Genomic DNA, 26891 nt, shown 5'->3' on the forward strand with positions numbered 1-26891 from the left:
AGTATCTGCCACAAAGTTGGATATTCACACTGCCACAATTGTTTCTACAGTGATAAAATATAATAGTAATAGGTGAGATTTAGACTAGCAGTTAAACTTTCTCTCTGTTAGAATTTCAAAACCCTTGAATATCCAACCCAGAGGGATTGTAGGATTATTTTTCTACAGAATTTAAAGAAAATTAAAAAAAAAAAAAAAGAAAGAAAATGGTAGGTTGTAGTCCATAATAGATGATGTAAATATAGCCAAGATTTGGCATTTTTTTAGTATGGAGTTGTCTAGTGTCTAAAGCCCTTTGATTCTCAGAAAGTCTACCAATAGCTCTTCAGTTGGCAAAATGCTTTATATTCAGTACAGTGTATATTGTGTAGTGATTTTTAAAGTCAAACAGTCATAGTCTGCTATCTCATGGTGTTGCACCTCCTTGAATAAAAAATCATATTATCAAAAGCCATATTAGAACTTGTTTCAAAGGGGAAAAAATAGGATTATACATAGAGAACCTCAAATTTACAATAATAAACTTTTTAGCCAGAGTTTCAACAAAAGATATTTTTCTAGATCTGGGTGTATAATATTTGTAAATGTATGTATTTGCTAGGTAAAAATAATAAGTAGATTAATCAAAAGAGGCAAAGATCAAACCTGTATGTTTTTGAACACCCTTTGTGTAAGAAGGAACCACTTACTTACTTACTTACTCTATCACCATTTACTTTGACCTGGAAGTTTCACACACATGTGTATTTGTTCCAGCATTATTTTACTTGGATTATTTCTATTATTATATAACATGGACTCTTTAAGCTCACTGGAACCAGTGGTATCACATGTCCTCTGGTTTCTTTGAAGGTGGTGATGTTTAGCTTTTGTCTTTCTTTTCATAGCAGCAGCAGCACTATGTTCAGCAGAGAGTGCTCCTATGGGAGTATCCTCACCCTCATTCATTATCAGCAAGTATTATGATAGACCCAAACCAGAATCAGAACAAGAGGGTGTTAAAAAGAGTCCAAATAAATAAAGATAGGTTATTACACAGTGATAACAAAAGAACTCGAGGCTGCAGAACTCTCCCACAGAGCAGCCTCCTCCCCAAAGAACAGCTTGTCTTCTTCACATAGAGTTTCTACTTTTGATTTTCTTGTAACAGTATTATGTACAGTGCTAATTGTGCTCCCAAGATAATCACATCACAACAAGTTTTTTTGTGTAGGATGAATTTCTATAAACAGGAAGAGTGTTTATTTTGGTTTTCCAAAACCCCAGAGCAAGGTCAGCAAACCACAGCCTGCAGCCCACCTCCTAGTGTTTGTTAAAGTAAAGTGTTATTGGCATACAGCCATGCCCTGTCATTTGTGTACTGTCTATGGCTGCTTTCACACTGCAACTGCAGCACTGAGTAGCTGTAACAGAGACCATGTGGTTTGCAAAGTCTAAAATATTTACCATCTGGCCCTTTAAGAAAAAGTTTGCCACTCTAGCTTAGACTGGCACCATCTCACTGAACTTTGTGCACTGATGGGTGTGATCTGTGTCTGTCTGATGTGGTAACCACTAGTCACAGGTGACTGTGAAACATTGGGTAATGTAAACAAGGAACTAAATTTTATCTAATTTTTATAAATTTGCATTTAAATGTTAAATAGCCACATATGGCCAGGAACAATAGTATTGGATAGCACAGCCTGGAAAGTATCAGCATTAACTGGAAGAATCTTTAGCTCTGTGACTCACTGAACTTATTCATTCCAGAAACCTTTTTTCAGGCCCTAGTGTGTGCCAACACTGTGTCAGGTTCTCTCTCTATATATAATTAAATATACATAAGATTTACCATTTTAACCTTTTCTGAGTGTACAGCTAAGTGGTGGTAAGAGCATTCACACTGTTTTGCAACCATCCCCATGGGGTAGATTCTTGAGATTCCCTCCACAAACTCTCCTTGCACTGAGAAAGTCATGACGCAGGTGGCCGGTGCACTGATGAAGGCACTTGCATAGGCTCGGGAGGCCTGGGTCTGCCCGAGAAGGAGGACGCAGTGTCTGGTCTTAGCAGTAGGCAGGTATATCATAGAAAGCACTGGCAGCCTCAGTCTGGAACTGAGATGTGAGGGACGTGACTGATGTACCATAAGGAGTTTTAACAGGTCCCAGCATCTGGACTCTTCTCTCTAGCAATATCCTGGTCAGGCTTCTGGGAGCAGGATTTATCTAACCCTTAAATTTTCTCATTTACCAGGTGGTCAGGAAAAGGGAATGTATTCCCAAAGATAGTCTACTGCCCATTGAGGGTCCATTTAAAAATATATATAAATAAATATATTACATTATTTCCAATCTTTGGAGCAGATATTCAGAACAAGTAACACACACATGATTATAGTAATAGGCTGACTGAATGCATGTGCCCCTCAGGTATTTACATTTAAGTCCTATTACTGTCACAGAATCATGTTTGATAAAATAGTTTGACTCCAAGACCCTTTCAAAGGCAGTCTACCTATTCTTGAAATTGCCTCCAGTCTGAGACTGTTTTTTTTCCCCTGGGCTTCTCTTTTCTCAATCCTGTTTAGGTTTCCCAAAAATTTCAAAGCATCTTCATGGAGCAACAGAGAATGCAAACGTTTCCAGACTATAATGCTGGGATAGCTAAAGTGGAAAATTTGGACTTGACTGGACCTGGTAGGGCCTTGAAAAAGAGAGCCAACTGGACTTCCTTTATAAAGGTAAGGAGCCCTGTGGTGACGGACACTTGTGAATGATGTCAGCCATGTCACAAAGTGTCTTCCAAGGAGGCCAGACAATCTGGCAGCATCAGTTCTGTCAGATGCCTATTATCCCCTCTCCTCAATGCCCTCAGCAAACTGTGCCCTAGGAGCAAGGGTAGGTGCCTGCCTGACTTAGGAGAGGCGGCTTAGAAAACCTGGCCTGTGTACCACCATCCCCCAGCTCCTTCCTGCCTTGAGTCGGTTGAAGTTAGCCAGGCTGATCTACCTTTTCTGGAAGTTCTCGCATATTCCTTTGCCCCTCTCTATTGAGTCAGAACTCCTTTCTTGTTGTTAGTGACCTGGGTTACTTGGCAAGAATAAAGAACGTTCAAAGTTATGATTGAGTTGTGTAAATCCAGTTTTTTAGTCAAAAACTGTTTACTGACTGCATTCTGCGTGTCATACATGGCCCTTCGTGCTGGAGATACACAATTCACAGTTATTCAAAAGTGAATAGCTTAAGTGAGTTGATTTGAGATAGTGGTAAATACAGTTGATTCTCATTGTTTGGGGGTAGTTATGTTCTGTAAAGTTGCCACGAACACTGAATTAACAAATCCTCAACCACTGCTCATAGGGGAAATAAAAGCTTAGGTTCATCAATTGATCAATACATAACTAGTTTTATATGTGTTTCTATTTGAAGAGACTTTATTCAATATATGTTGTTGATTCATTAACATCAAACTCATGGCCACTAGCACTATAACTCATACCTGAATGAAGCTTTTTGAACACTTGTCCTGTAAGACACATCACAGCCTTCCTACACTTAGGAACACTAGACAGCTCTTCAGCCCCCTGTGGAGGCCATTTTAAAAAGTGAAATTACTAATGAAAAGCACAAAAAGTATAAAAACCTGGCACTAATTAGGCCATAAAAGAACATTTGTTTATAGTACACACTCAAATAAGTAGTAAATAGGTGAAATGTCACCTTGTTTGTCCTCAGCTGGGAATGTGGGATTGGGCGACTTGAGCTTTTCACCATTCTGTGTGTGTCCATGAGTGTCCAGGAGAGTTCTGTATTGATTTGGGGATGACAAGTTTCAGTGAGTAGGCAAATCCAAAATCCATGAATAATGAGGATCAACTGTGTCATGAAGGAAACATCTTATGTGATAAAGATGGATGGAAGGAAAGCAGAGAAATCACAGATTATTCCTAAATCTGGGGCTTGAGCAAATAGGTGGTTGGTGTAGGGAAAGCCGGACTTTGTGTTTTAGATTCTTATACTTGCCATTCACGTATAAATATCAAGGAGATAGTTGGATATAACAGGCTGGAGCTTAGAGCTAGATCTAAATTTGAAAGTTATGAGTACACTGAAGTATTTACAGCCATAGAACTAATTTTTGAAATACAGCTTGTTAATATGAAAGGTGAAGTTTTACATGTGGAGCCACAAGGAGATTTGTGGGCAAACTTATCTTGCCCCATAAAGTTAGTGCAGTGCCCAACACTGATGGATTTAGGGTCCCTTCTGCCAGCAAATGGTGCCATGTCATTCTAGATGGAGCTACTGCATCTCAGGCCCGGTACCAGCAGGAACTGCTGTTGCCCTCTCCCTCCACAGATCTGAGAATCCACACGGACCCTTGCCAAGACTTTACATGCTCTAGAAAACTACCTAGCACTGAGGCCAGATCCCATTTCAGAAAGTCCTTGGTTCTCTTTATTTGCAACTTTTATTGAGAACCATTCTGTTATATTTAAGTTTGTATGTTCATGTTTGTCCACTAGATTAAGCCAAAACATGATCCTGGGCAAAAGAAGCTTTTGACCAAGCTAAAAGAACGGAGAAGAATAGATCTATTAATGCAACTCCAAGCAAAATTTCTGAAGGTAAAAAAGTAACCATGTTTCCTTGTAGATAAAATTCTGGTCTCAGAAAATTGATTTCTTTGCACTTTGAAAAAATGTTAGCCATGGATTCACTATGAAGGCTTTATTTGGAATTGTCTAATCTAATTGCCAGATTTTATATCTTGTTAGCTTTCATTAGTGACAGTTGTCAAAAGAGTTGGCTTTAACACTAAGTCTCTGTGTGATATTGCCTTAGTCACATAATCTCTTTCAGTTTTCGTTTCCTCGTTTGTGAAACCAAACTGGTGGACTAAACATTGAACTATCTTACTTTTGCTGTGGTAAAAAAATATATATACACATAGCATAAAATGTATCATCTTACCCATTTTTAAGTGTATGATTCATCAATGTTCAGTATATTTCACAGTGTTGTGAAGTAGATTTCCAGAACTTTTTCATCTTGCAAAACTGAAACTCTCTGCCCACTAAACAACTCCCTATTTCCTCTTCCTACCAGCCCCAAGCAACCACCATTCTACTTTCTGTTTCTGAGTTAGACTACTCTTAGATACTTCATATAAATAGGATATACAGTATTTGTCCTTTTGTGCTGGCTTCGTTTCACTTGTGAGAATGTCCTTAAGTTCATCCACGTTGTAGCATGTGACCAGATTTCCCTCCTTCTTGTTTTTCATGAAAATTTATGTCAGCTTTATTCACAGTAACCAAAAACTGCAAATAACCTGGATGTCCTTTAGTGGGTGAATAAGCTGAAGTATGTTCATACCATGAAACAGCCATCAGCTATAAAATGGAACAAACTGTTGATATACCCAAACACCTGGATGAATCATCAGAGAACTGTGTGAATAAAAAACTCAACCCATAAAAACTGCATGAGTCCATTTATATAACATTCTTCAGTTCAGTTCAGTTCAGGCACTCAGTCATGTCCGACTCTGCAACCCCACGGACTGCAGCACACCAGGCTTCCCTGTCCATCTACAACTCCGGAAGCTTGCTCAAACTCATGTCCATCGAGTTGGTGATGCCATCCAACCATCTCATCCTCTGCCATCCCCTTCTCCTCCTGCCTTCAGTCTTTCCCAATATCAGGGTTTTTCCAATGAATCAGGTTTTTTTTTTTTTTTGCATCAGGTGGCCAAAGTATTGGAGCTTCAGCTCCATCATCAGTCCTTCCAGTGAATATTCAGGACTGATTTCCTTTAGGATGGACTAGTTGGATTTCTTTGAAATCCAAGGGACTCTCAAGAGTCTTCTCTAACGCCACAGTTCAAAAGCATCAATTCTTCAGCACTCAGCTTTCTTTATTGTCAAACTCTCACATTCATATGTGACTATTGGAAAAACCATAGCTTTGACTAGATGAACCTTTGTCGGCAAAGTAATGTCTCTGCTTTTTAGTATGCTGTGTAGGTTGGTCATAGCCTTTCTTCCAAGGAGCAAGCGTCTTTGAATTTCATAACTGCAGTCACCATCTTCAGTGATTTTGGAGCCCAAGAAAATGAAGTCTGTCACTGTTTCCATTGTTTCCCCATCTATTTGCCATGAAGTTATCAGACCAGATGCCATGATCTTAGTTTTCTGACTGTTGAGTTTTAAGCCAACTTTTTGACTATTCTCTTTCACTTTCATCAAGAGGCTCTTCAGTTCCTTTTTGCTTTCTATCATAAGGGTGGTATCATCTGCGTATCTGAGATTATTGATATTTCTCCTGGTAATCTTGATTCCAGCTTTTGCTTCATCCACCCTGGCATTTCGCCTGGTGTACTCTGCATATAAGTTAAATATGCAGGGTGACAATATACAGTCTTGACATACTCCTTTCCCAGTTTAGAACCAGTCTGTTGTTCCATGTCTGGTTCTAACCGTTGCTTCTTGACCTGCATACGGATTTCTCAGGAGGCAGGTAAGGTGGTCTGGTATTCCCATCTCTTTAAGAATTTTTCACAGTTTCTTGTGATCCACACAGTCAAAGGCTTTGGCATAGTCAATAAAGCAGAAGTAGATGTTTTTCTGGAACTCTCTTGTTTTTTTGATGATCCAACGGATGTTGGCAATTTGGTCTCTGGTTCCTCTACCTTCTCTAAGTCCAGCTTGAACATCTGGAAGTTCACAGTTCATGTACTGTTGAAACCTGGCTTGGAGAATTTTGAGCATTACTTTCCTAGCATGTGAGATGAGTGCAATTGTGAGGTAGTTTGAACATTCTTTACATTACCTTTCTTTGGGATTTGAATGAAAACTGACCTTTTCCAGTCCTGTGGCCACTACTGTTTTCCAAATTTGCTGGCATATTGGGTGCAGCACTTTACAGTATCATCTTCTAGAATTTGAAATAGCTAAGCTGGAATTCTATCACCTCCACTAGCTTTGTTCATAGTGATGCTTCCTAAGGCCCACTTGACTTCGCATTACAGGATGTCTGACTCTAGGTGAGTGATCACACAATTGTGGTTATTTGGGTCATGAAGATCTTTTTTGTATAGTTCTTCTGTGTATTCTTGCCACCTTTTCTTAATATCTTCTGCTTCTATTAGGAATCGAACTGGGGTCTCCTGCATTGCAGTTAATCTTTATTAACTGAGTTATCAGGGAAGCCCTGCAAACTCTTAAAATGACAGAATTATAGAAATGGAGAACAAATTCATGGATTCTAGGGGTTAAAAAGAGAATGGTGGGGAAGGAGATGAAGTATAATTATAGACGGGTAATATGAAGGATCCTTATGATGAATCTGTACTGTATCTTGACCGTCTCAATACCAGTATCTAGGTTGTGATATTGTACTATAATTTTTCAAGAAATTACATCGGAAAAAATGAAGTGAGGGTTACATGGCGTCCTTTTATATTATTTTTTCCTTGTCATTTCTCAAATTGTGGTAAAAATTATACATAACCTGAAATTTGCCATTTTAACCATTTTTCAGTGTACAGTTCAGTGGTATTAAGTAAGTTCATAAAGTTATACAGCCATTACCAACATCCAGCTCCAGAACTCTTTTCCTCTGGCAGACTGAAACTCTTTACCCATTTAATAATAACTCCTCATTCCCCTCTCCCTCTAAATTCTAGCAACCACCATTCTGCTTTCTGTTTCTGTGAGTTTGGCTACTCCAGGCACCACATATTATGGAATTATACAGGATTTGTCTTTTTGTGACTGCTTATTTTACCCTTCATAATATCCTCAAGGTTCATTCGTGTTGTAGAATTTGTTAGAATTTCCTTCCTTTTTAAGGTTGAATATTTCTTTGTATGTATCCACCACATTTTGTCTGTTCATTTGTTGTTGAACATTTTGGTTGCTTTCACCTCATGGCTGTTGTGAATAAGACTACTGTTAACATGGATATGAAAATAACTCTTTGAGATCCTGCATTCGGTTCTTTTGTATATATACCCAGAAGTAGAATTTCTGACCATAACATAATTCTATTTTTAACTCTTTTTGAGGAAGCGCCATAGTATTTTCCATAGTAGTTGCAACATTTTACAACCTCACCAATAGTGCAAAAGGGTTCAGTTTTTCCATATCCTCATTAACACTTGTTTTTTTCTTTCCTTTTTTAATATTAGTTGTCTTAGTAGATATGAAGTGATGTTTCAATGTGGTTCTTTTCCTTTTTTAATTTCTCTAATGATTAGTAATTTTGAGCACTTTTTCATGTGCTTTTTGGCCATTTGTATATCACATTTGGAGAAATTCCTTTGAAGTTCTTTCTTTTTCCTTGAAGTTCTTTGCCTATTTTTTATTGAGTTATTTGATTTTTTTTTATGGTTAAGTTGTAGGAGTTTTCCTTACACATTCTGGACATTACTCCCTTATCAGATACATTATTTGCAAATTATTCTCTCATTATTTAAGTTGCCTTTTCACTCTGTTAATTTTTTCCTTCGATACACAGAATTGTTTAAGTTTGACTTAGTCACATTTGTCTATTTTTTTTCTGGCCTGTTCATTTTGTGTCATATCCAAGAATTTGTTGCCAAGTTCAATATCATGAAAATTTCGCCATTTTCTATTAAGACTTTTATAGTTTTAGGTCTTATGTTTAGATTTTTAATCCATTTTGAGTTAACTTTCATATATGGTATAAGGATCCAACTTCATTATATTGTATGTGAATATCCATTTTTCCCCCAGCATCATTTGTTGAAGAGACTGTCCCTTCTCTTTCTTTTCTTAATTTATTTATTTTTAGTTGAAGGATAATTACAATATTGTGTTGGTTTCTGCCATACATCAACATGGATCAATCCTGGGTGTTCATATTTATAGTTATAAATATGTCCCTTATTCCTTCTCTCTTGTGTGGTGTTGGCACCGTTACTCAGATCATTTGATTAGGCACTCAAAAGTTTATTTCTAAGCTTGCTATTTTATTCCATTGGTCTGTATGTCCAGTATACACCAGTACCATGCCATTTTGACTAAGGTAGCTTTGTAATATGTTTTGAAATCAGGAATTTTGAGTCTTCCAACTTTTTCTTTTTCAAAGTTATTTTGGCTATTTGGAGTTTCACAGGTGGCTCAGAAGAGGAGAGTTAAAAAGTTGGCTTAAAGCTCAACATTCAGAAAACTAAGATCATGGCATCTGGTCCCATCACTTCATAGGAAATAGATGGGGAAACAGTGGAAACAGTGTCAGACTTTATTTTTTGGGGCTCCAAAATCACTGCAGATGGTGATTACAGCCATGAGATTAAAAGACACTTACTCCTTGATAGGAAAGTTATGACCAACCTAGATAGCACATTAAAAAGCAGAGACATTACATTACCAACAAAGGTCCGTCTAGTCAAGGCTATGGTTTTTCCAGTGGTCATGAATGGATGTGAGAGTTGGACCATAAAGAAAGCTGAGTGCTGAAGAATTGATGCTTTTGAACTGTGGTGTTGGAGAAGACTCTTGAGAGTCCCTTGGACTGCAAGGAGATCCAACCAGTCCATCCTAAAGGAGATCAGTCCTGGGTGTTCATTGGAAGGACTGATGCTGAAGCTGAAACTCCAATACTTTGGCCACCTGATGGGAAGAGTTGACTCACTGGAAAAGACCCTGATGCTGAGAAGGATTGGGGGCAGGAGGAGAAGGGGATGACAGAGGATGAGATGGCTGGATGGCATCACCGACTCGATGGACATGAGTTTGAGCAAGCTCCGGGAGTTGGTGATGGACAGGGAGGCCTGGCGTGCTGCAATTCATGGGGTTGCAAAGAGTCGAACACGACTGAACGACTGAACTGAACTGAACTGAACTGAACTGAGGTGGCTCAGTGGTAAAGAATCCACCTGCCAGTGCAGGAGCCGCAGGAGATGCAGGCTCAGCCCTGTGTTGGGAGGATCCCCTGGAGGAGGAAATGGCAACCCACTCCAGTATTCTTATCAGGACAATCCCATGGACAGAGGAACCTGGAGAGCTTCAGTCCATGGGGTCGCAAAGAGTCAGACATGACTGAATGTGAGATCCTATATGCATTTTAGGATGAATTTTTCTCCTTTAGCCAAAAAAAAAAAAAAAAACACCATTGAAATTTTGATAGAGATAGGACTAAATAATCTTTGAAGGTTCCTTGTGTTATTAAAATAATTGAAATATAGTAACATGTGTATCACTGAAGTAGAAGTTCACCTCTGGGACTGTTTGAGTTTTTACCTCTAGAGGAACATTTATTCAGCATCTACTACATGCCAAACATTGCAGCAATTCTGGGAGAGACCTCATTACTGTTCTTATCCTGCTCTACATGAAAAGCCAGGATTTCAACAGGTATATGAGCCCAGGGCTGTGTCCTTATAGAGCCTGTGCTTTTTGCACACTACCCAGCTGCCTTCTCCTCCATCTCCTGGCAACTTCCTAAGAGTAGACAAACCCAAAACTGATCAGAGTTTATCTTTTCATTGGTGCCACAACATGTGTGGGGGTGCCACTTGCTACTTGTGTTTCAGGGGTTGTCACAGAACTTTTAAATTAGTTGCTTATGCATATTTGAATACTTAGTGTTCTTTGGAGGAACACGCCTAAGCGAACTACAATGTTTGAGTTTACTTTTATTTTTTAAATGAATAAAGTCCCACCTGGGACTTCTTATTATTCATGTGTATGTGACCAAATTCTTGCTGAGAAGAAGGGAATAACCCTTCTCCCAACCATCTCTTCTCCTCTGTGTTTTACTCGAGATTTCCAATCCTGAGCGAGTAATGCAAGTGCTCCAGGATCATGCTGCAAAGATGGTCTTGCTGGCTTCGTCTCATCCAACATGTGTGACTTCCCAGGGCAACTATGACCAAATCTGGGAGACTATTTATAGCAACATCAACCTCTACCAGGTACAACAGGAAGAAATAGCCAATATGCCTTTCTATTCAACTCACCACCTGTTTGTAGACCTTAGAAATTTACTTTGAGCCACTAGGAACTTTCCTGGTGGCTCAGATGGTAAAGTGTTTGCCTACAGTGCAGGAGATCCAGGTTCAGTCCCTGGGTTGGGAAGATCTCCTGGAGAAGGAAATGGCAACCCACTCCAGTATTCTTGCCCGGAAAATCCTATGGATGGAGGAACCTGGTAGGCTACAGTCCATGGGGTCACAAAGAGTCGGACATGACTGAGCGACTTCACTTTCACTTTCTGAAGGAAGCATGAGGCTTAGGAAAGTGGTGGTGGAGAGGGAAGTAGGCAACCTATTCTAGAAGAGAAACTTGAACAACAATGCAGAGGAGATACTGTATATGGAGTGTTCAAGCTCAGCTGGGTTGAGTGGAAGATTCATGTGGAAATAGAGTGAAGAGAAGTTTTTTTTTAGCAGGGAGGAGAGGTACCTTGTGAATGCCCAGAATTCCAGACTAAGGAATTTGTGCTTAATCCTATATATAGGAGGATTAATGTGGCAGCTGGGTATCAATTGGATTGAAAGAGGGAAAGATTGGAGTCAGATAGGTAGCTACTATATAGGATAGGCATGGAGTTTACCAATGAAGGAAAGTTTCTATACAAAGCTAGTGGATGGAACTATAAGATTTTTTAAAATTTACTTATTTATTTATTTGGCTGTGTCAGATCTTAGTTGCAGCATTCAGGCTCCATAGAGCACAGGCTCTGTAGCTATGGCACTGGGGCTCAGGTGCCCTGAGGCATGTGGGATCTCAGTTCATCAACCAGGGATCGAACCCATGTCCCCTGCACCGCAAGGCAGATTCTTAACCACTGGACCACCAGCGAAGTGCCCCAGGGCTATGAGATTTTTTGAAGCTGTAATCGGCTATTATTTGTTTGTTGCTCTAAAAGAAGAGTTTTGTTTCATTTGCTATTTAAGATAGCAATACCAATATGCTTATGGTCTGAGTGGAAGGAGCAGTGGAGACGAGATGAAAGACACGAAAGAGTAAATTTGAGAAACAGATGAGGAAAGAAGAGGGAATGAGATGAAGAAACCAGGCAGAGGAGTAATTTTGAGAAAGGGAGAATGGCGTCACTTCCCTTGAGGTAAAGGAGGTACATAGAATTTTCAGGTGCAGAAAGATAAGATACAGGAGCTTGTGAATGGCCCTGGCTCGCTCAGAGAGAGGAGGAAGAAGTCTGCATTAGTAAGGTAGAAGGTGTGAGTGACATATGAGGAGGTGTATCACTATGGGGAGGCCACAGAACCACCAGTGAGAAAAAAATAGAAGGATGACAATGTAGTTCACAGAGCCCATCGAAGTAAGAGGGCATAAATTTATAGTGAGCGCATTCTGCATAATTATTACTTTCACCCCTAAAGATAATTATAGAGTGACTAAAAATTACACATAAAGTCACAGGTATAGAGAAGTTTAGAAAATGCTAGAGAAAGAAGCACTATCATGGTCCACCATCTGGGGGTGGGCATGGGGGAAAAGTGAAACCTGAAATGCATCTAATGAGTTGCAGGTTGACTGTAAGCAAACACAGGCTGTAAGCATGCCCATGTCCACACATGCACCTTCTATACCTTTTCAATCTAGAAACTCTAGAGAATCTAATGAATAATGAGTTGGCCACACAGACTAGGAAGAGATGCAGCCTACCATATCATGGCTCTCCCTGGCCCCTGAATTACCCGACAGGGTGTGCAGCTGCCAGTGATAGCCCCTCCTCAGCTAATATCCTGCCAGAGTTGAGAAATTTGCCACACGGTTCATATTCCATTGCCATTTCACACTGAGGTGTATGTCAGCATTCAGGAAGACCTTCTACTAACAAGGGGACATTTTAAAAACCTCTGGCTCTTCTGCTTCTTGAACCAGACTTGTGGGGAAGGAGACAAGGAGTATGGAAGAAGGGAGTGGGGTGAAGGCAGAGTCAACTCAAGTATTTCTGAACAGGATCTCTGTTCCTAGGATCCTGATAGTCAAAGATGCTGATTAAATTACCCAGGAAGTTCTGGTATTAACATCTGAGGGACATCACCACAAATCTGTTTTCCTCTTTGGCTATGAGAGCAGGGGAAGCTAAACTCCTGGGAGTCAAGAGGATGAAAGGAGGGTGGAAAGAAGAGAAAGAATACCACTTTCTGGCTAGTTCAGTTCAGTTCAGTCACTCAGTTGTGTCCAACTCTTTGCAACCCCATGAACCGCAGCATGCCAGGCCTCCCTGTCCATCACCAACTCCTGGAGTTTACCCAAATTCATGTCCATTGAGTCGATGATGCCATCCAACCATCTCATCCTCTGTCGTCCCCTTCTCCTCCTGCCCTCAGTCTTTCCCAGCATCAGGGTCTTTTCAGATGAAAAGATCTTTTCTGGCTAGTTACTGACGTAAAATTGTTCTTGAAATTGACCAAAGGAAGAGAAATGTGAGTGCTGTATTTTTAAGCTGATTTATGGTAAATAGACCCAAAGAGACTTAGAATATCTGTAGAGTCTAGAAGTGGAACATGGGAGGAAACATAACACACACACACACACACACACACACACACACACAAATTACCCTACATTAGTGTAATACAAGTTTTTCAGTTGCTTATTCATTTGTTCAATAATAATTGCATGGGTACTGCTTTAGTGCCAGGAATTGTGCTGGCTTAGGGAATGAAACATGCAATTAACAAGTGAACAAAGAAGTAAATCTGCATCTCTAATGTGTGGGTGCCATGCAGAAAACCAAGAAGTAGAGGGCAGTGAGGTAGAGAGGAGCACCCTCTGGTAGGGAGATCAACCAAGATCTTTCAAAAAAGGGGGCATCCGAGCTGAAATTTGATGAACAAGGAGTCAGCCATGCACACAAGCTGGAAAAGAGGTATCCAAGTAGGGAACAGAAAATAGGACAGGGTTTAAAAAGTAAATCCTGAGGCAGCAACCAATAGGCAGCAGCCACCTTCCTTCATGTTTTCCTCTGGGTGTTACTTTGTGACCTCCTCTAGTATTTCTGCTTTGGTTAAGCACTTTATTACAGTATCAGAGCCTCAGTGGTAGTGCTGTTGCCATTCTGAATGTTGAATACTAGTGAGATGAAATTAGGATTAAGTAAAAGGTGGCAACTGGGAATGTGGGTATGAATTTTAAAGTTCTGTTACTATTTTGCAAGCTCGTAGCCGTCAAGTATGAATTTTAGTGTGTATATGCTGAGCAGCATCCTGATTCTGAACACTAATATCCTATGGAAAATAACTTTCTTAAGGCCCTTCTGCATGGAGGAAAGCAAACCTCACAGTACTGTTTATTTTGACAGTTCTGAGAGAATACAGGGCACCAACTGTACAGCAACTTCAGAACAGTTTTTGAAAAATTCTTAGTGAATACTGTTGGCCAGTAACCTCTCTTTAGAGAGTTTTTTAATGTTGTGGTTTTATTTTTAATTTTTGAGTAGTTTTAGATTTATACAAAGGTTGCAAAGACAGAACAAAGAGTTTCTAAGTACAAAGAGTTCTCCGGGCACCACAATGCATTAGATTGTCACATCTCCCCAGCCTCCTTGGTCCGTGCCTGTTTCTTAGTCTGCCTTTGTTTATTATGACCTTGACAGTCTTTAGCAGTACTGGCCAGGCAACCTGTAGGATGTTTCCTCATTTGAGTTTGTCAGATGTATTTTTAGTGGTTACACTGGGATTATAGGTTTTGGGTAAGAACACCCCAGAGGTGAAGTGCCCTTCTCATCACCTCATATCAGGGACAAACGCCATCAACAAGACATCACCGGGATGTTCATTTTGACCACATGGCTAAGCTAGTAATGTTTGCCAGGTTTCTTCATTGTAAAGTTACCATTTTTCTCTGTAAGGAGTTTCTGAAAAATCAACTTTAAACTACAAAAGTAAAAACTAAACGAACTAATGGGGACTCTAGAACTGGTGCCCCCAGTTTCACTACCTCAGGATTATACTGGTATTGCTTCAGGCCTTTTCAATGCATTTTCATCCATACATATGCCCCTATTTAAAGAAAACAAATATGTATATATACACAGTATAATTTTATATTTTAGTTTTCTATATGAGCCATCTGTCATACCCTATGGATATTTTTCTGCAATGTACTTTTTCTACCAAACAGTATGTCTTAGGGGCCTGTTTCTGCTGTTCTTTTTAATGGCTGCATTATATTTTCTTATATACTATAGATCTCACAGCCACCCTTCTATGGATGCTTGTTGCAATTTTCCCCCCTATTATTAATAGAAACCATGGTTACTGAACTTTCTTGTTTATGCCTTCTATGCAGAGATGTGTCTCTTCTGCATAGATATTTAGAAGCTGATTTTCTAAGTTACAGAATGTGCACATTTGGAATTTTTCATAAATCCTGCCAAAGTGGTAATACCATTTTTCCTAATTAGCAAGTTATAAGAAAACCTGTTTTCCCACATCCATTTTGACACTGAATGTGCTTGTCTAAATATTGATAATGTTTGTCATGTTTCTATTACAGTGTAAAATTGGCCTTTTATTTAATATTAGCATGGAAGACTGGCCACTCTTTTCTTTATAAACACAACTCTAATTTGACATTCACATAAAGATCTAGGTTTGGGAGTTAAAGAAACAATATCAAAATTTCATGTCATTGTTAATTGACAAAAGTATATAACTAGAAAGAGATAATTCTGATCCAAATGGACTGCATTTTTAGATATTCTTTTGAAGAAAACTTAAAATAATTTAACTGCAGTCCTGATCAGAAGAAGAATCAGCTAGCCCTGCATGGATCCTCCCAGACCTGTAATTAAGTCATTGTGTCCACTGCCATTCTCCCCCTAAACACCTGTTTATTAAAATGGCTTTGTATGGACATTAAATACTGCTATCGATCATCATATTTCTAAAGATATGGTTTAAGTTGGTCACTGTTCTTTAACTTTATGGTAAAGTGGCAAAAAACACTGTATCCTTTGCTTCTTCTCACTGGCCACACCAAAGAGGGAAAAAGAGGACAGCCATTTTCGCCTATCTATGTTCTTGTTCCCCTCCATCTCCAGCAATGGTGTGTTACCGTGAGTGTGTGGTGTGCGCTCACAAAAGTGGTGTTGTATGTTCCCTGAACTTGTACAGGAAGTTCATGGAAACATGAAACACCTTTTTCCTGGCTTCCCTCATTAAGTTCAATAGAACATTTTAAAAAGAGGCATTTTCTTATGATAATAGTGGTCTGTATTTATCACAGAAAAATTGGAAAATATAGAAAAGTTCAAGGAAGGATGTATGGATCACCCATTATTTTATCACCCAAATATAACAGTATTGCTAGCATTTGGTCTTTATCATCCTTCTAGTCTTTTTATTCTGTGGGTATACACAAGTAAACTGTAGAGACATTTGGGCAGGCGGGAAATACTTAATAGGCTTACTTTCCCCCCATTTATTCCCTCCACTCCACCTCCCACTCCACTGCCCCTGCCAGTTTTCCAGGAGAAAATGAGATTTGCAATCAGTGGAAATCTCAGAACTGTCAAAATATATGAACTCAGCCATTCTGGCAAAGATCCAGACCCAAGGTAGAATAAATGTCAAAGGTACCTACCCAGGAAGAGAGAAAGAACATAGTTGGCGGTGACATTCTGGTTTCTCATCAGCCCTCTGCTTATTCCAGTTCTCTTAGGGAAATACACTTGTGGACTTTCAGTATTTCCTGAGCAGTTTGTCTCTGTGGGCTATGGTTAGCTCATTGCTCCTGGAGGTTGCTGGGCTCTCTGTCTTTACTCACCCTAGCCTGCTGTGCCCCTTTCCTTTTTTCCCAGCAACCGGCCAGTCCAACAGTATTTTTGTAGTTTGTTCAGTCATTCCTTCAAAGTCATTCCCTGTAACTCGACATCACTTTCTATTCCTTCCTGTGTAATTCTGGGTAATTTTAGAAGCAACTGAAAGAGTCACAAACCTATCAGAGAAACGCTATGGCTCCTAACCTACCCCCTGGAGCTTGGAAATGTCATCTTTATCTGGGTGGCCATGTGCCAAAATAAATGTTCAAGTACTATGGGAAAAGAAGATGGACACTGGGAAGCAACCTGGTTTCTATCATAAGGACTTGTTGGAATTCTGAGAACCACTGTTAGAAGATAAGTAACCCAAGCAAGCCATTGACACTCAGTTTTTTCATGAGGATCAGTCCCACTATAAAAGAGCACATATTATGAGAATGAGGTATATGCCCAGGGACAGGCAGAGAGGGCCTGCCCAGAGGGCAGGAGTGGGACCACACATCAATATCACCTTCTTCACAGTTTTCCTTAGGGCCCTGGGTTCATGACCTCCCCCTTCTCGAAATTAGGAAAGGTGACTGTGGAAATAAATGTAAACCACAGGTTCTGTGATCAGTCCTACAGCGCTGACTGACTAATGTCATCCCTGGCCAGGAGAAAACTGAGCACCTATGAGGTACCAGCAACTTATTTTCCAATTTTGTGCTATTTTACAAATGTGAAAAAAGGATCAAGACTTTAAATGATTAAGTCATATAGGTTAAAAGTAGAAGAGTTTAATCCACTGATCTCTGTCAGCCTGGGACAAGACTAGATTAGAGAGGTTCAAGGTTCCAAACATCTACAAATGCATGGGTCATCTTTTCATAAAATGAATCATAGTAAAAATATGACCTCTAATTTATTTTAGAAATCCAGATTTTCATATGTCAGGTTGAAATGGATCATAATGCTCTTCTACTTGTTCATGTAAATATGCCTTGGATCAAGAGATTTACTTTTGTGATAACCCAACTTAGATTTTGTTAATAAGATTGCAAGTGTTTATGTAATTCAACTAATGCTACTTTTTTCCTAGAATGAAAACACTAAGGAAGATGACCTTTCAGTGCAACGAGATGAAAATGACCCAGCACCAATAAATCTTAGCCAGTGTGCTAATAAGCCTGTGGAGCAGAAGAAAGAGACAAGGTAAAATGAAATCACTTAATGGTGACTCAAGAAAATGGATTAAACACTGTGGAGAATACTGAATGATTGATTAATATGTCAGTTACAAGTTAACTAAAAAATATTTAAGGCTGAAATAAAAGTAGTGTTACAGCTGGCCAGATAACTAATGTTTCACCCTGGGACTGAATTTTTTTTTAATGAGAGTGATTGCTAAGAGAAGTTTCTTTTAAATTTGTACATATAGAGCCCTTATTTTCCTTCCAGTGGATTTTAAAAGAGTAGCTATTGTGAAATTAAATAAAATGACTTCAGGATGCTGTATGTGAATTTTCTGAACCACTTTGAGGTGAAAGGCATTTGCTGTTTTTCCTGCCTGCTAAAGGTACAGTTACGCAGTGGCCCTACAGCTGCTGGGCTTAGATGACAGGACTGGGCCCAGTGACAGGGATCCTGTCCCGTTGAGGGGGACCTACTTGTCCTTTCTGTATCTGCGTCACCTGAGGATCCGGGAGCTGCAGGTATGTGGATGGTCTTGCATGCATCTGAATTGTTTGGTTGTCTGTAAAGGGGGCTTTCCTGCTGCTCCAGTAATATGCATTTTTACACTTTGTTCTGATTCTTCCATGAAATCAGGCCTTTTGGAGGGTGGTGTGTTCCTTTTCCAGCAGTACGGTTGACCTGCCAACTTCTGGGACCCCAGTAAGTTTCACTCTGTAGGGTGGGCCAGCAAAGGCAGGGTCATGACCCTGTTCTTTCTTTGTTTCAGCGCATCTGCTTAGGAATTCTGAACTATTTTAGATCCGTTGAGCGAACGCTGACAATCAACACCTCAGGCCTTACCTTGGTTTCAGGGAGCCTGGTGCCTACCTCAGAAGACAGTTCCTGGGTAAATAAAGCAAAAGGAGGCATGGGCACCTCGCAAGGCCTGGGCACTCACCACTATGCCCATGGGACACCTGCCGAGCACAGGGTGAGGATTGTGCTACAGTTTTTTCCCATTATCTTGTCTCCCACGCCACTTCTTCTTAGCACCTGGAATCAGTTAAAATGATGAAGTAACAGGTGGGAGTTTCTAGGAAAATAACTTTTTTAAAAATTGCAGTGAAAAGGGAAATGGCTTTTTAACCACAATAAATACAGTGTCCACTTGAGAGCAGGACACAGGCAGAGAACACGAAGCCCTGGAAACCACAATAGGAAGGAAGGCAGGCATTTCAGCTGCTGGTTTATCCACTCTACAGTGAACAGATCAAGAGGAGCCCTTTCAGAGAACCACATGTCCTTACAGAGAAATTCTTATAAGACCCTCCTTGACATTGCAAGAAGTACTTTTTTTTTTTTGCACCTCTTTTCTGTTTTCTAAACCCCAATTTTAAAAAAATAGATTAAAAAACAAATGTAGAAAAAAAAAAACTTGAAAGATTCAAACACTGAATTCTTCTATCCCTCCCAAAACCTGCTAGTCCCTTGGTGCTTTTAATATCTTTTGGGTATATTTTTATGTAATCTAAAAAAAATTCATATTAAATCTCATATTAAAATCCCTTTCTTTGGGAGTAAGGTTGAAAAATACATTTTCTTGAAATATTGTAGACACTCTTGAAGTATGTTCATCTTAATCTCCAGAAAGTTTATTCTTGATGGTAGGGTTTAATATGAATTTTTATCTTATTAAAAGATACTAACTTGACAAATATGAAAAATAATATCTATTTAGCTACTAAATAGGTCATATTTTAAACTTGTATGACCCCTGACATATGATTGTCATGTCTTACTAAGGGTATGAAATCTTACTACCAATTGTTGCTCATATGCAGTCTGGAGTAGTGCTGTCCAGTAGAAATATAACACAAACCACAGATGTCATTTAAAATTTTCTAGTAGCCACATTTTAAAAGACATAAAGAAACATGAAATTAATTTTAATAATGTACTCTATTTAAACCCAGTGTATCTAAAATATCATCCTTCTAACATGTAATTAATATAAAGAAATCATTGATGAGATATTATATATTTTTTCATACTAAATCTTCAAAACCTCTTGTTAGTATGTACATCTCAACTCAGACAAGCCACATTTCATGTGCTCCATAGCCACATGTGATTAGAGCCTACTGTATTGAACAATTCAGCTCTGGATATTAGAAAACATTTTCTTATTCTTCCTGCCTAGTCATTTCAAGTCCAACTTACTCAGTATCTGGGAGATTCTTCTTTTTGGTCTTCCCTATCAATTTCCCCCTCCCCTCTCCTCACTGTACACAGATTTCCCTTTTTACCCTTCTTCCTTCTTCCCTTGATCCTAATTTATGGTGAGCCAAGTCCAGTTAGTATGTCCCTCAGTGGAACTGGAGAGGAGGGTTAAGACACTTTTGAAGCAAACACACCCGTAAAACAAATACATCTTTTGTCTTACTAATATCCAGCCTGTCTTATACCATATCTGGGTGTGTTATTTGCTAATAGATTAAAAAAAGATCTTTCTTACCACTGTGCCCCTCTCCCAGTTTGTTTGTTCTGGGTTGGGGTAGGGTGGAAGGGAAGGAGGAGGGGGGAGACAAATCCTATCCTGTACCATTGATTATAGGAGAAGTTTCTCAAGGGTAATACAGTATTTCTTTCCTATGGTCTCACAAATGGTAGGAATAACATCACCCTTAAGAAACTGCCTGCAGCTCCTACTTTAGTGTGAGAAACTCAAGGAGGTAGCTTTTCTTCGAGGTCTTTAATAGGACTAAGTGGTTTAGCTGCACTCCTTGCATGTGGCCATGTCAGCATTTAATCTAGAATGTCCAGACTAACTATGTGATTCTTTCTCACGTAGAGGATGGAAGGAACAGATGCTAATTTGTTGGGTTGATCTAACCAGGCCAGGGCTGAGGCTACCTGGAGCAAGATTTGGGGGCATACCAGTCAGTGGAGGTAAAGAAGAAGCAACTGAGATGGAAACCCTCTTCTCTGAGCCCAGTATGTTTGATCTCACATGGAAAATCTTAGGCCAGTATTAACACATATTTGCTCAATGATAATACCAAAAAAGGAAAGCCCCTACAACCTGTCATGGGCACTTTGCCATGCGCCTACTTTAGGCACGTGGCAGAGTAGAAAGGGCCCCAGATTGAGAGGCAGCAGGCTTCTCCTGGCTGTTTGACCTTGAGCATGTTTCTTCAGGCACATAGGCCTGACACCTCATGGCATGTTCAGGATCTGCCTGGATTTGACATGCCGGTATCAGAGACTGTTGTAAGCAAGTAGTGGGAGATGAAGCTGCCGAGGAAAGGAGACCATGAAAGCCTAGGCTGTCCTCAGGATATGGGACTAATTCCAAGATTGGAGAGGAAGAGAGAATTTTAAATAAGAAAATGGCACTCCTCATTGCTTTATAAATTTCTCGGGATCTTCGCCCAGACATAATCATGTTTATTCCCTTGCTTGAACTGTTCATGAATTTTTCTATTCTCTCAAGATAAAGTCCAAGCCCCTTGGTGAAGTTTACAAGGCTGGGTGCAAGCTGGCCCCTGCCAGCCTCTCAGACCTCATTTTTCCCCAACTGTCACTATACCTTGATTCTTACAGACCTGGGCCTGCCCTTCCTCTGAAGGGGCAGAGCTGTTCATGCCTCAGTCTTGTATATAACAGCCCTTTTGTCTCTCACCGCCTCTCCTTAATAAAGTCTTGCTTTTCAAGTCCATTCAAACATTACCTCTCTGAGAAGTCTTTCTTACATCTCTTTACAGAGCTTAGTGCTTCTTCTCCTGATTTTATCTACCTATATTACAGCACATGACTCATTCCAAGATTGTTGGCTTATCTACTCCCACAGGCCATGAGCCCATCATCCATTCATTCTCCCATTCATACACCCCACAAATGTTCTGACTGATAAATATACTAGGCACAGGGCATACAGCAGTAAACAAACTGTCACAAATTCTTGCCATTATGGGACTATTTAATGGAAAGAGACAGATATTAAATAAATACATGACACTGTAGAATGGCTGAAGGTTTGACACCAAAGCTTCTCCAGACATCCTAGGCCCTTGCAGTTGGGAGGTGCCAGAGGACTGTGAGCAGAAGTGACACGTGTCACTTCAGTCCAAAGCATGTAAGGGCTGACCCGTGACCCTCCAGCCCTCTTCCCCTGCTGCAGCCAGTGGAAGGCATGTGTCAAGGCACAAAATAGAAATGTCCTAGATCCTTGGGTCACTGCTAGAAGAGAAAAGCCTAGACAGCAACTAGTCCTGCAGTGGGCTCTGCCTGAGTTAGAAATTAATTTGACGTGTTGACTACTGAGCTTTGAGGTTGTTTGTCACAGAATAACCTAGCCTTTGTGGACTAGTAAAGATGGTGATAGAAGCTGTGGTGAAAAATCAAGTAGGCTGAGGGGATAGAGAGTTGGTGATAGGATACTGCAGGTGGAAGGGTGGTGATCAGGGAAGACCTTACTGAGAAGGTACAGTCTGAGTAAAGACCTGAAGGCAGTCAGGGAGCAGACTGGGGGAAGAATGCCAGGCAGAGGGGAGAGCCAGTGCGAAGGCCCTGAGGCAGAACTGTGTCCAGCAGTGTTGTAGGAACAGCAAGGAGCTTAGTGCAGCAAATGAGGTTAGAGAGATTGGAACACATTATACAGGGCCTTGTGGATCATTCTGAGGACTTTGAGTGAGAAGAAGAGCTCTTGAGGAGTTTTGAAAGTGATGTGATTTGACTTTTTTTTTTTTTAACATCTTTGCTGCTGTATTGGGAATAGATTGAAGGGCTGAGCAGAGACTAGCTACTACATTGATCAAACTAGAGACACTACATCTTAGAAGACACAGGATGAGAAATGGTTAGGTTCTGTATGATTTCCAGGCTGTTGGGATATAGAATATGAGAGAAATCATTGTTGATTCCAAAGTTTTGGCCTGAATATCTGTAAGTTTGGAGTTGCCATCATCTATGATGTGGTTAGTGCAAGTTTGTCGGGAAGATCAGGCTCTTGGTTGAGGGCATTGAAACTTTGCCATTCTTAATAGAGGTTCAGGTGGCAAAAAGCAAACAGAGAGCTGCATATATATCTTTCACCTAGTAGGTATCTAATAAATGTTTGTTGAACAAAAGAACGACTCTGTTCATAACAGAATAGTTGTGAGGTCCCAAAAAGTCTATGTAAATGAAAGTGCTTTGCAGAGTCTATCATACTGTTCAAATCCAGAAAAAATAGTTTTGATAAAGTATTATACTCTGCAAGTGAGGCAGAGACTAGGAGGTATTTTTTTGTTTTCCTTTTAAAAGATTTAAAATATTGAGCCTAAAGATTGAGTCATTCACCCAACAAAGTTTGATGAGTTCTTAGACTGTATTAATATTATTAGTAGTAGTAGTACTGTTTATTATTTGAAATTAATGAAAAGATGATTTAGAAAAAGGCAAGTTAGTCAGAGAAGTGTCTACATTTCCAAAAAGCCTAAACTTTTTGTTAACAAGTGATAGCAGAAACCAATACAGTGAAAAGAGTTAATGATGGCCACCAATTTTCCTATAACTACTATACTCAAATAGTTACCTTGGCATCAGTAAATTTGCAGACTTAAAAGCATATGAATTATCCCAAAGGTCAGATTATACCTTAGCCAAACAGGTAATTATTGCCTTCCTTTTCTCGCCACTCCTCCAAGAATAATATTGAAGGATCAACTTTCTACAACACAAAAAACATTAGAAGGAAGGTCTTCTACATAGCCATGGAAGAAACTGAAATAAAAAAGGAAATAGTATAAATGACTGAGCCATAACTCTACATAAGGTAATTTGGCCATCTGGTTCTGGTCTTCAGGTTCATCTTCTATGAACACAAGCATACATTTCAGACACAGGAACTGAGGGAGGGAAAGGGAAAAATATGTATGTCTATCTAAAGGGCTCAAACAATGAGTTGGGTATAGGGAAAGTGGGGGTGGGGGAAGACTATTTAAATAGCTGGTAACATTAGAGTCAGTGTCTTGACTCTGTTATTGCTTTCCATCAGCTTTAGAACTTAATCCAGTTGCCATTTCTTTAATGGCTCAGAAAACTGTGCTGTACAAGGACAGTGAGAAAGAAAGGTCTTTTCCAGTAAGGTGGATGAAGCATACCATATTAAGTTGTCCCTTTTTTCCTCAGAGGAGAATTCATTTTGCATAACAGGCTTTAGGAGCTAAATGCCAATAGAAGTCAACATGTAAATCTAAGCAAACTGTTTATTTTTTATATGTTACATGTAATTTTCTCAGCATCGTTTCTGTTTTCCACTGGTACCTATCATTTCACAAAAAATAATACGTTCACTTTTGGCACTCCTAGAAAAAGGAAGTTCCTAATTATCAAAAAGCTTTTTGCCTAAAAAAATAGTAAAAAAGTAAACCAAAAGCAACCACATACCAGAAAAATGTTTAACAATAAAATATCTTCTTGATGGAATATTATGAACCATAGCTATTATTTAGAAATGGTCCTAGTTTTACTTATTAGAATATTTCTGAGTGTCAGCTTGAATATTTAAAAATCTATAATTGAATGAGCAACTCATTAAAGAGGAGTCTTTTCAGGGACTTTAAATATTTAATTACTGGTATACTTAAAACAGGACATAAAAACTGATACAGAGCCAGAGTATCGAAAGGGCCCATAGATACACTCCATCCACCTTTCTGATACTGACAATTAGCCATCAACACAAGTAATCATCTGCCCTGTTTACAAAAAGTAAATGACACATCCTCTGAGAGCCAGCGTATAATGACTGCTTAAAATTTATAGATAAATGGATTCTACCCAACAACTGATTACTGAACAAAGTTTTTATAAGACTGAATAGATAGGGAATAAAAGATTGGGACCCACTGGTTCCATAGTTTAAATGACCCATGAATATAACAACTAAGAAAAAAATACATATATATATAAAATAGCAAATGTTGGTAAGGATGTTGAGGAATTGTATCTTTTGTGTGTTGTTAGTGATAATGTAAAGTGGTGCAACTGCTTGTGTAAAACAGTATGGTGGTTCCTCAAAAAATTAAAAATAGAACTACCTTATGTCTAGCAGTTATATCATATGACCAGCTATCCTATGACCAAGGGCAAAGGGAAGCTGCAACAAGATGGTAGAAGGGGTGCAATCACATTTAAAATAAAACGTCATACCAGCCAGAGATGCTTGGAGGGCACAGACAAAACTTGGTGTGTACCAGGACCAAGGAAAAGGAGCAGTGACCCCCACAAGAGATGGAGCCATACCTGCCTTTGAGTGTTTGAGGGTCTCCTGTGGAGGCATGAGTCAGCAGTGGTCTGCCACGGAGACAGAGGCTCTAGCTGCAGCAGTCCTGGGAGGCACATCATGAGGCATAAGTCCTCTTAAAGGAGATCAGGTTAGCGCCACTGCAAAGTCACCAGGGAGGCGCCAGGGTAGGGGGTGGGGTGGGGGGGTGCAACTCACAAACTGGAGAACAATTATATCAAAGAAGTTCTCACGCTGCTACGAAAGTTCTAAGCCACACAAAAGACTTCCCAACCTGGGGATTTGGAAAAGAGACTGAGTATCCCCAGGAAACCTGACTGAATGTCAGCAGGGTTTGGTTACAGAACTTCCAAGGACTGGAGAAACAGAAACTCTTGGAGGGCACAAACAAAATCTTGTGCATACATGACCCAGGAGAAAGGAGCAGTGACCCTACAAGAGACTGAGCCAGACTTGCCTGTGTATGCTTAGGAGATTCTGGCGGAGATATTGTTCAACAGTAGCCTGGAATGGGGTCAAGGGCACTGACTGCAACAGTCCTGGGAGTCCCAGCATGCTGGCATAAGTCTTTGAAGGAGTTTGCCATTGCCATTGTCCCTAACATAGTTTGGCCTCAGGCCAAACTACAGGGAGGGAACACAGCTCCTCCCATCTGCAGAAAATTGGATTAAAGACTTACTGAGCCTGATGAACTATGGACAGAGGTTCCTGACATTGTACAGGAAACAGGGATCAAGGCCATCCCCGTGGAAAAGAATTGCAAAAAGTCAAGATGGTTGTCTGTGGAGGCCTTACAAATAACTGTGAAAAGAAGAGAAGCAAAAAGCAAAGGAGAAAAGGAAAGATATTCCCATTTGAATGCAGAGTTCCAAAGAATAGCCAGGAGAGATAAGAAAGCCTTCCTCAGAGACCAATGCAAAGAAATAGAGGAAAACAACAGAATGGGAAAGACTAGAGATCTCTTCCAGAAAATTAGAGATACCAAGGGAACATTTCATGCAAAAATGGGCTCAATAAAGGACAGAAATGGTATGGACCTAACAGAAGCAGAAGATATTAAGAAGAGGTGGCAAGAATACACAGAAGAACTGTACAAAAAAGATCTTCACCGCCCAGATAATCACAATGGTGTGATCACTCACCTAGAGCCAGACATCCTGAATGTGAAGTCAAATGGGCCTTAGAAAGCATCACTATGAACAAAGCTAGTGGAGGTGATGGAATTCCAGTTGAGCTATTTCAAATCCTGAAAGATGATGCTGTGAAAGTGCTGCACTCAATATGCCAGCAAATTTGGAAAACTCTGCAGTGGCCACAGGACTGGAAAAGGTTTCATTTTCATTCCAATCCCAAAGAAAGGCAATCCCAAAGAATGCTCAAACTACTGCACAATTGCACTCATCTCACACTCTAGTAGAGTAATGCTCAAAATTCTCCAAGCCAGGCTTAAGCAATACGTGAACCGAGAACTTCCAGATGTTCAAGCTGGTTTTAGAAAAGGCAGAGGAACCAGAGATCAAATTGCCAATATCCGCTGGATCATTGAAAAAGCAAGAGAGTTCCAGAAAAACATCTGTTTCTACTTTATTGACTCTGCCAAAGCCTTTGACTGTGTGGATCACAATAAACTGTGGAAAATTCTGAAGGAGATGGGAATACCAGATCACCTGACCTGCCTCTTGAGAAACCTGTATGCA

At 39.9% G+C, this 26891-nt stretch overlaps 1 protein-coding gene across 1 annotated transcript in view; it reads left to right on the forward strand.

Annotated features, from left to right (window-relative positions):
- LOC122422664 overlaps positions 1-26891 on the forward strand; it is a 185318-nt gene that overhangs the window by 50215 nt on the left and 108212 nt on the right. Inside the window, exons 10-15 of the mRNA XM_043439187.1 lie at positions 2573-2725; positions 4511-4612; positions 10780-10929; positions 17833-17945; positions 18310-18445; positions 18694-18897. Of these exons, the coding sequence (XP_043295122.1) occupies positions 2573-2725; positions 4511-4612; positions 10780-10929; positions 17833-17945; positions 18310-18445; positions 18694-18897 (858 nt within the window). The remainder of the gene's footprint in view (positions 1-2572; positions 2726-4510; positions 4613-10779; positions 10930-17832; positions 17946-18309; positions 18446-18693; positions 18898-26891) is intronic.

The sequence above is a fragment of the Cervus canadensis genome, chromosome 20 (genome assembly GCF_019320065.1).
Source record: "Cervus canadensis isolate Bull #8, Minnesota chromosome 20, ASM1932006v1, whole genome shotgun sequence".
NCBI lineage: Eukaryota > Metazoa > Chordata > Mammalia > Artiodactyla > Cervidae > Cervus > Cervus canadensis.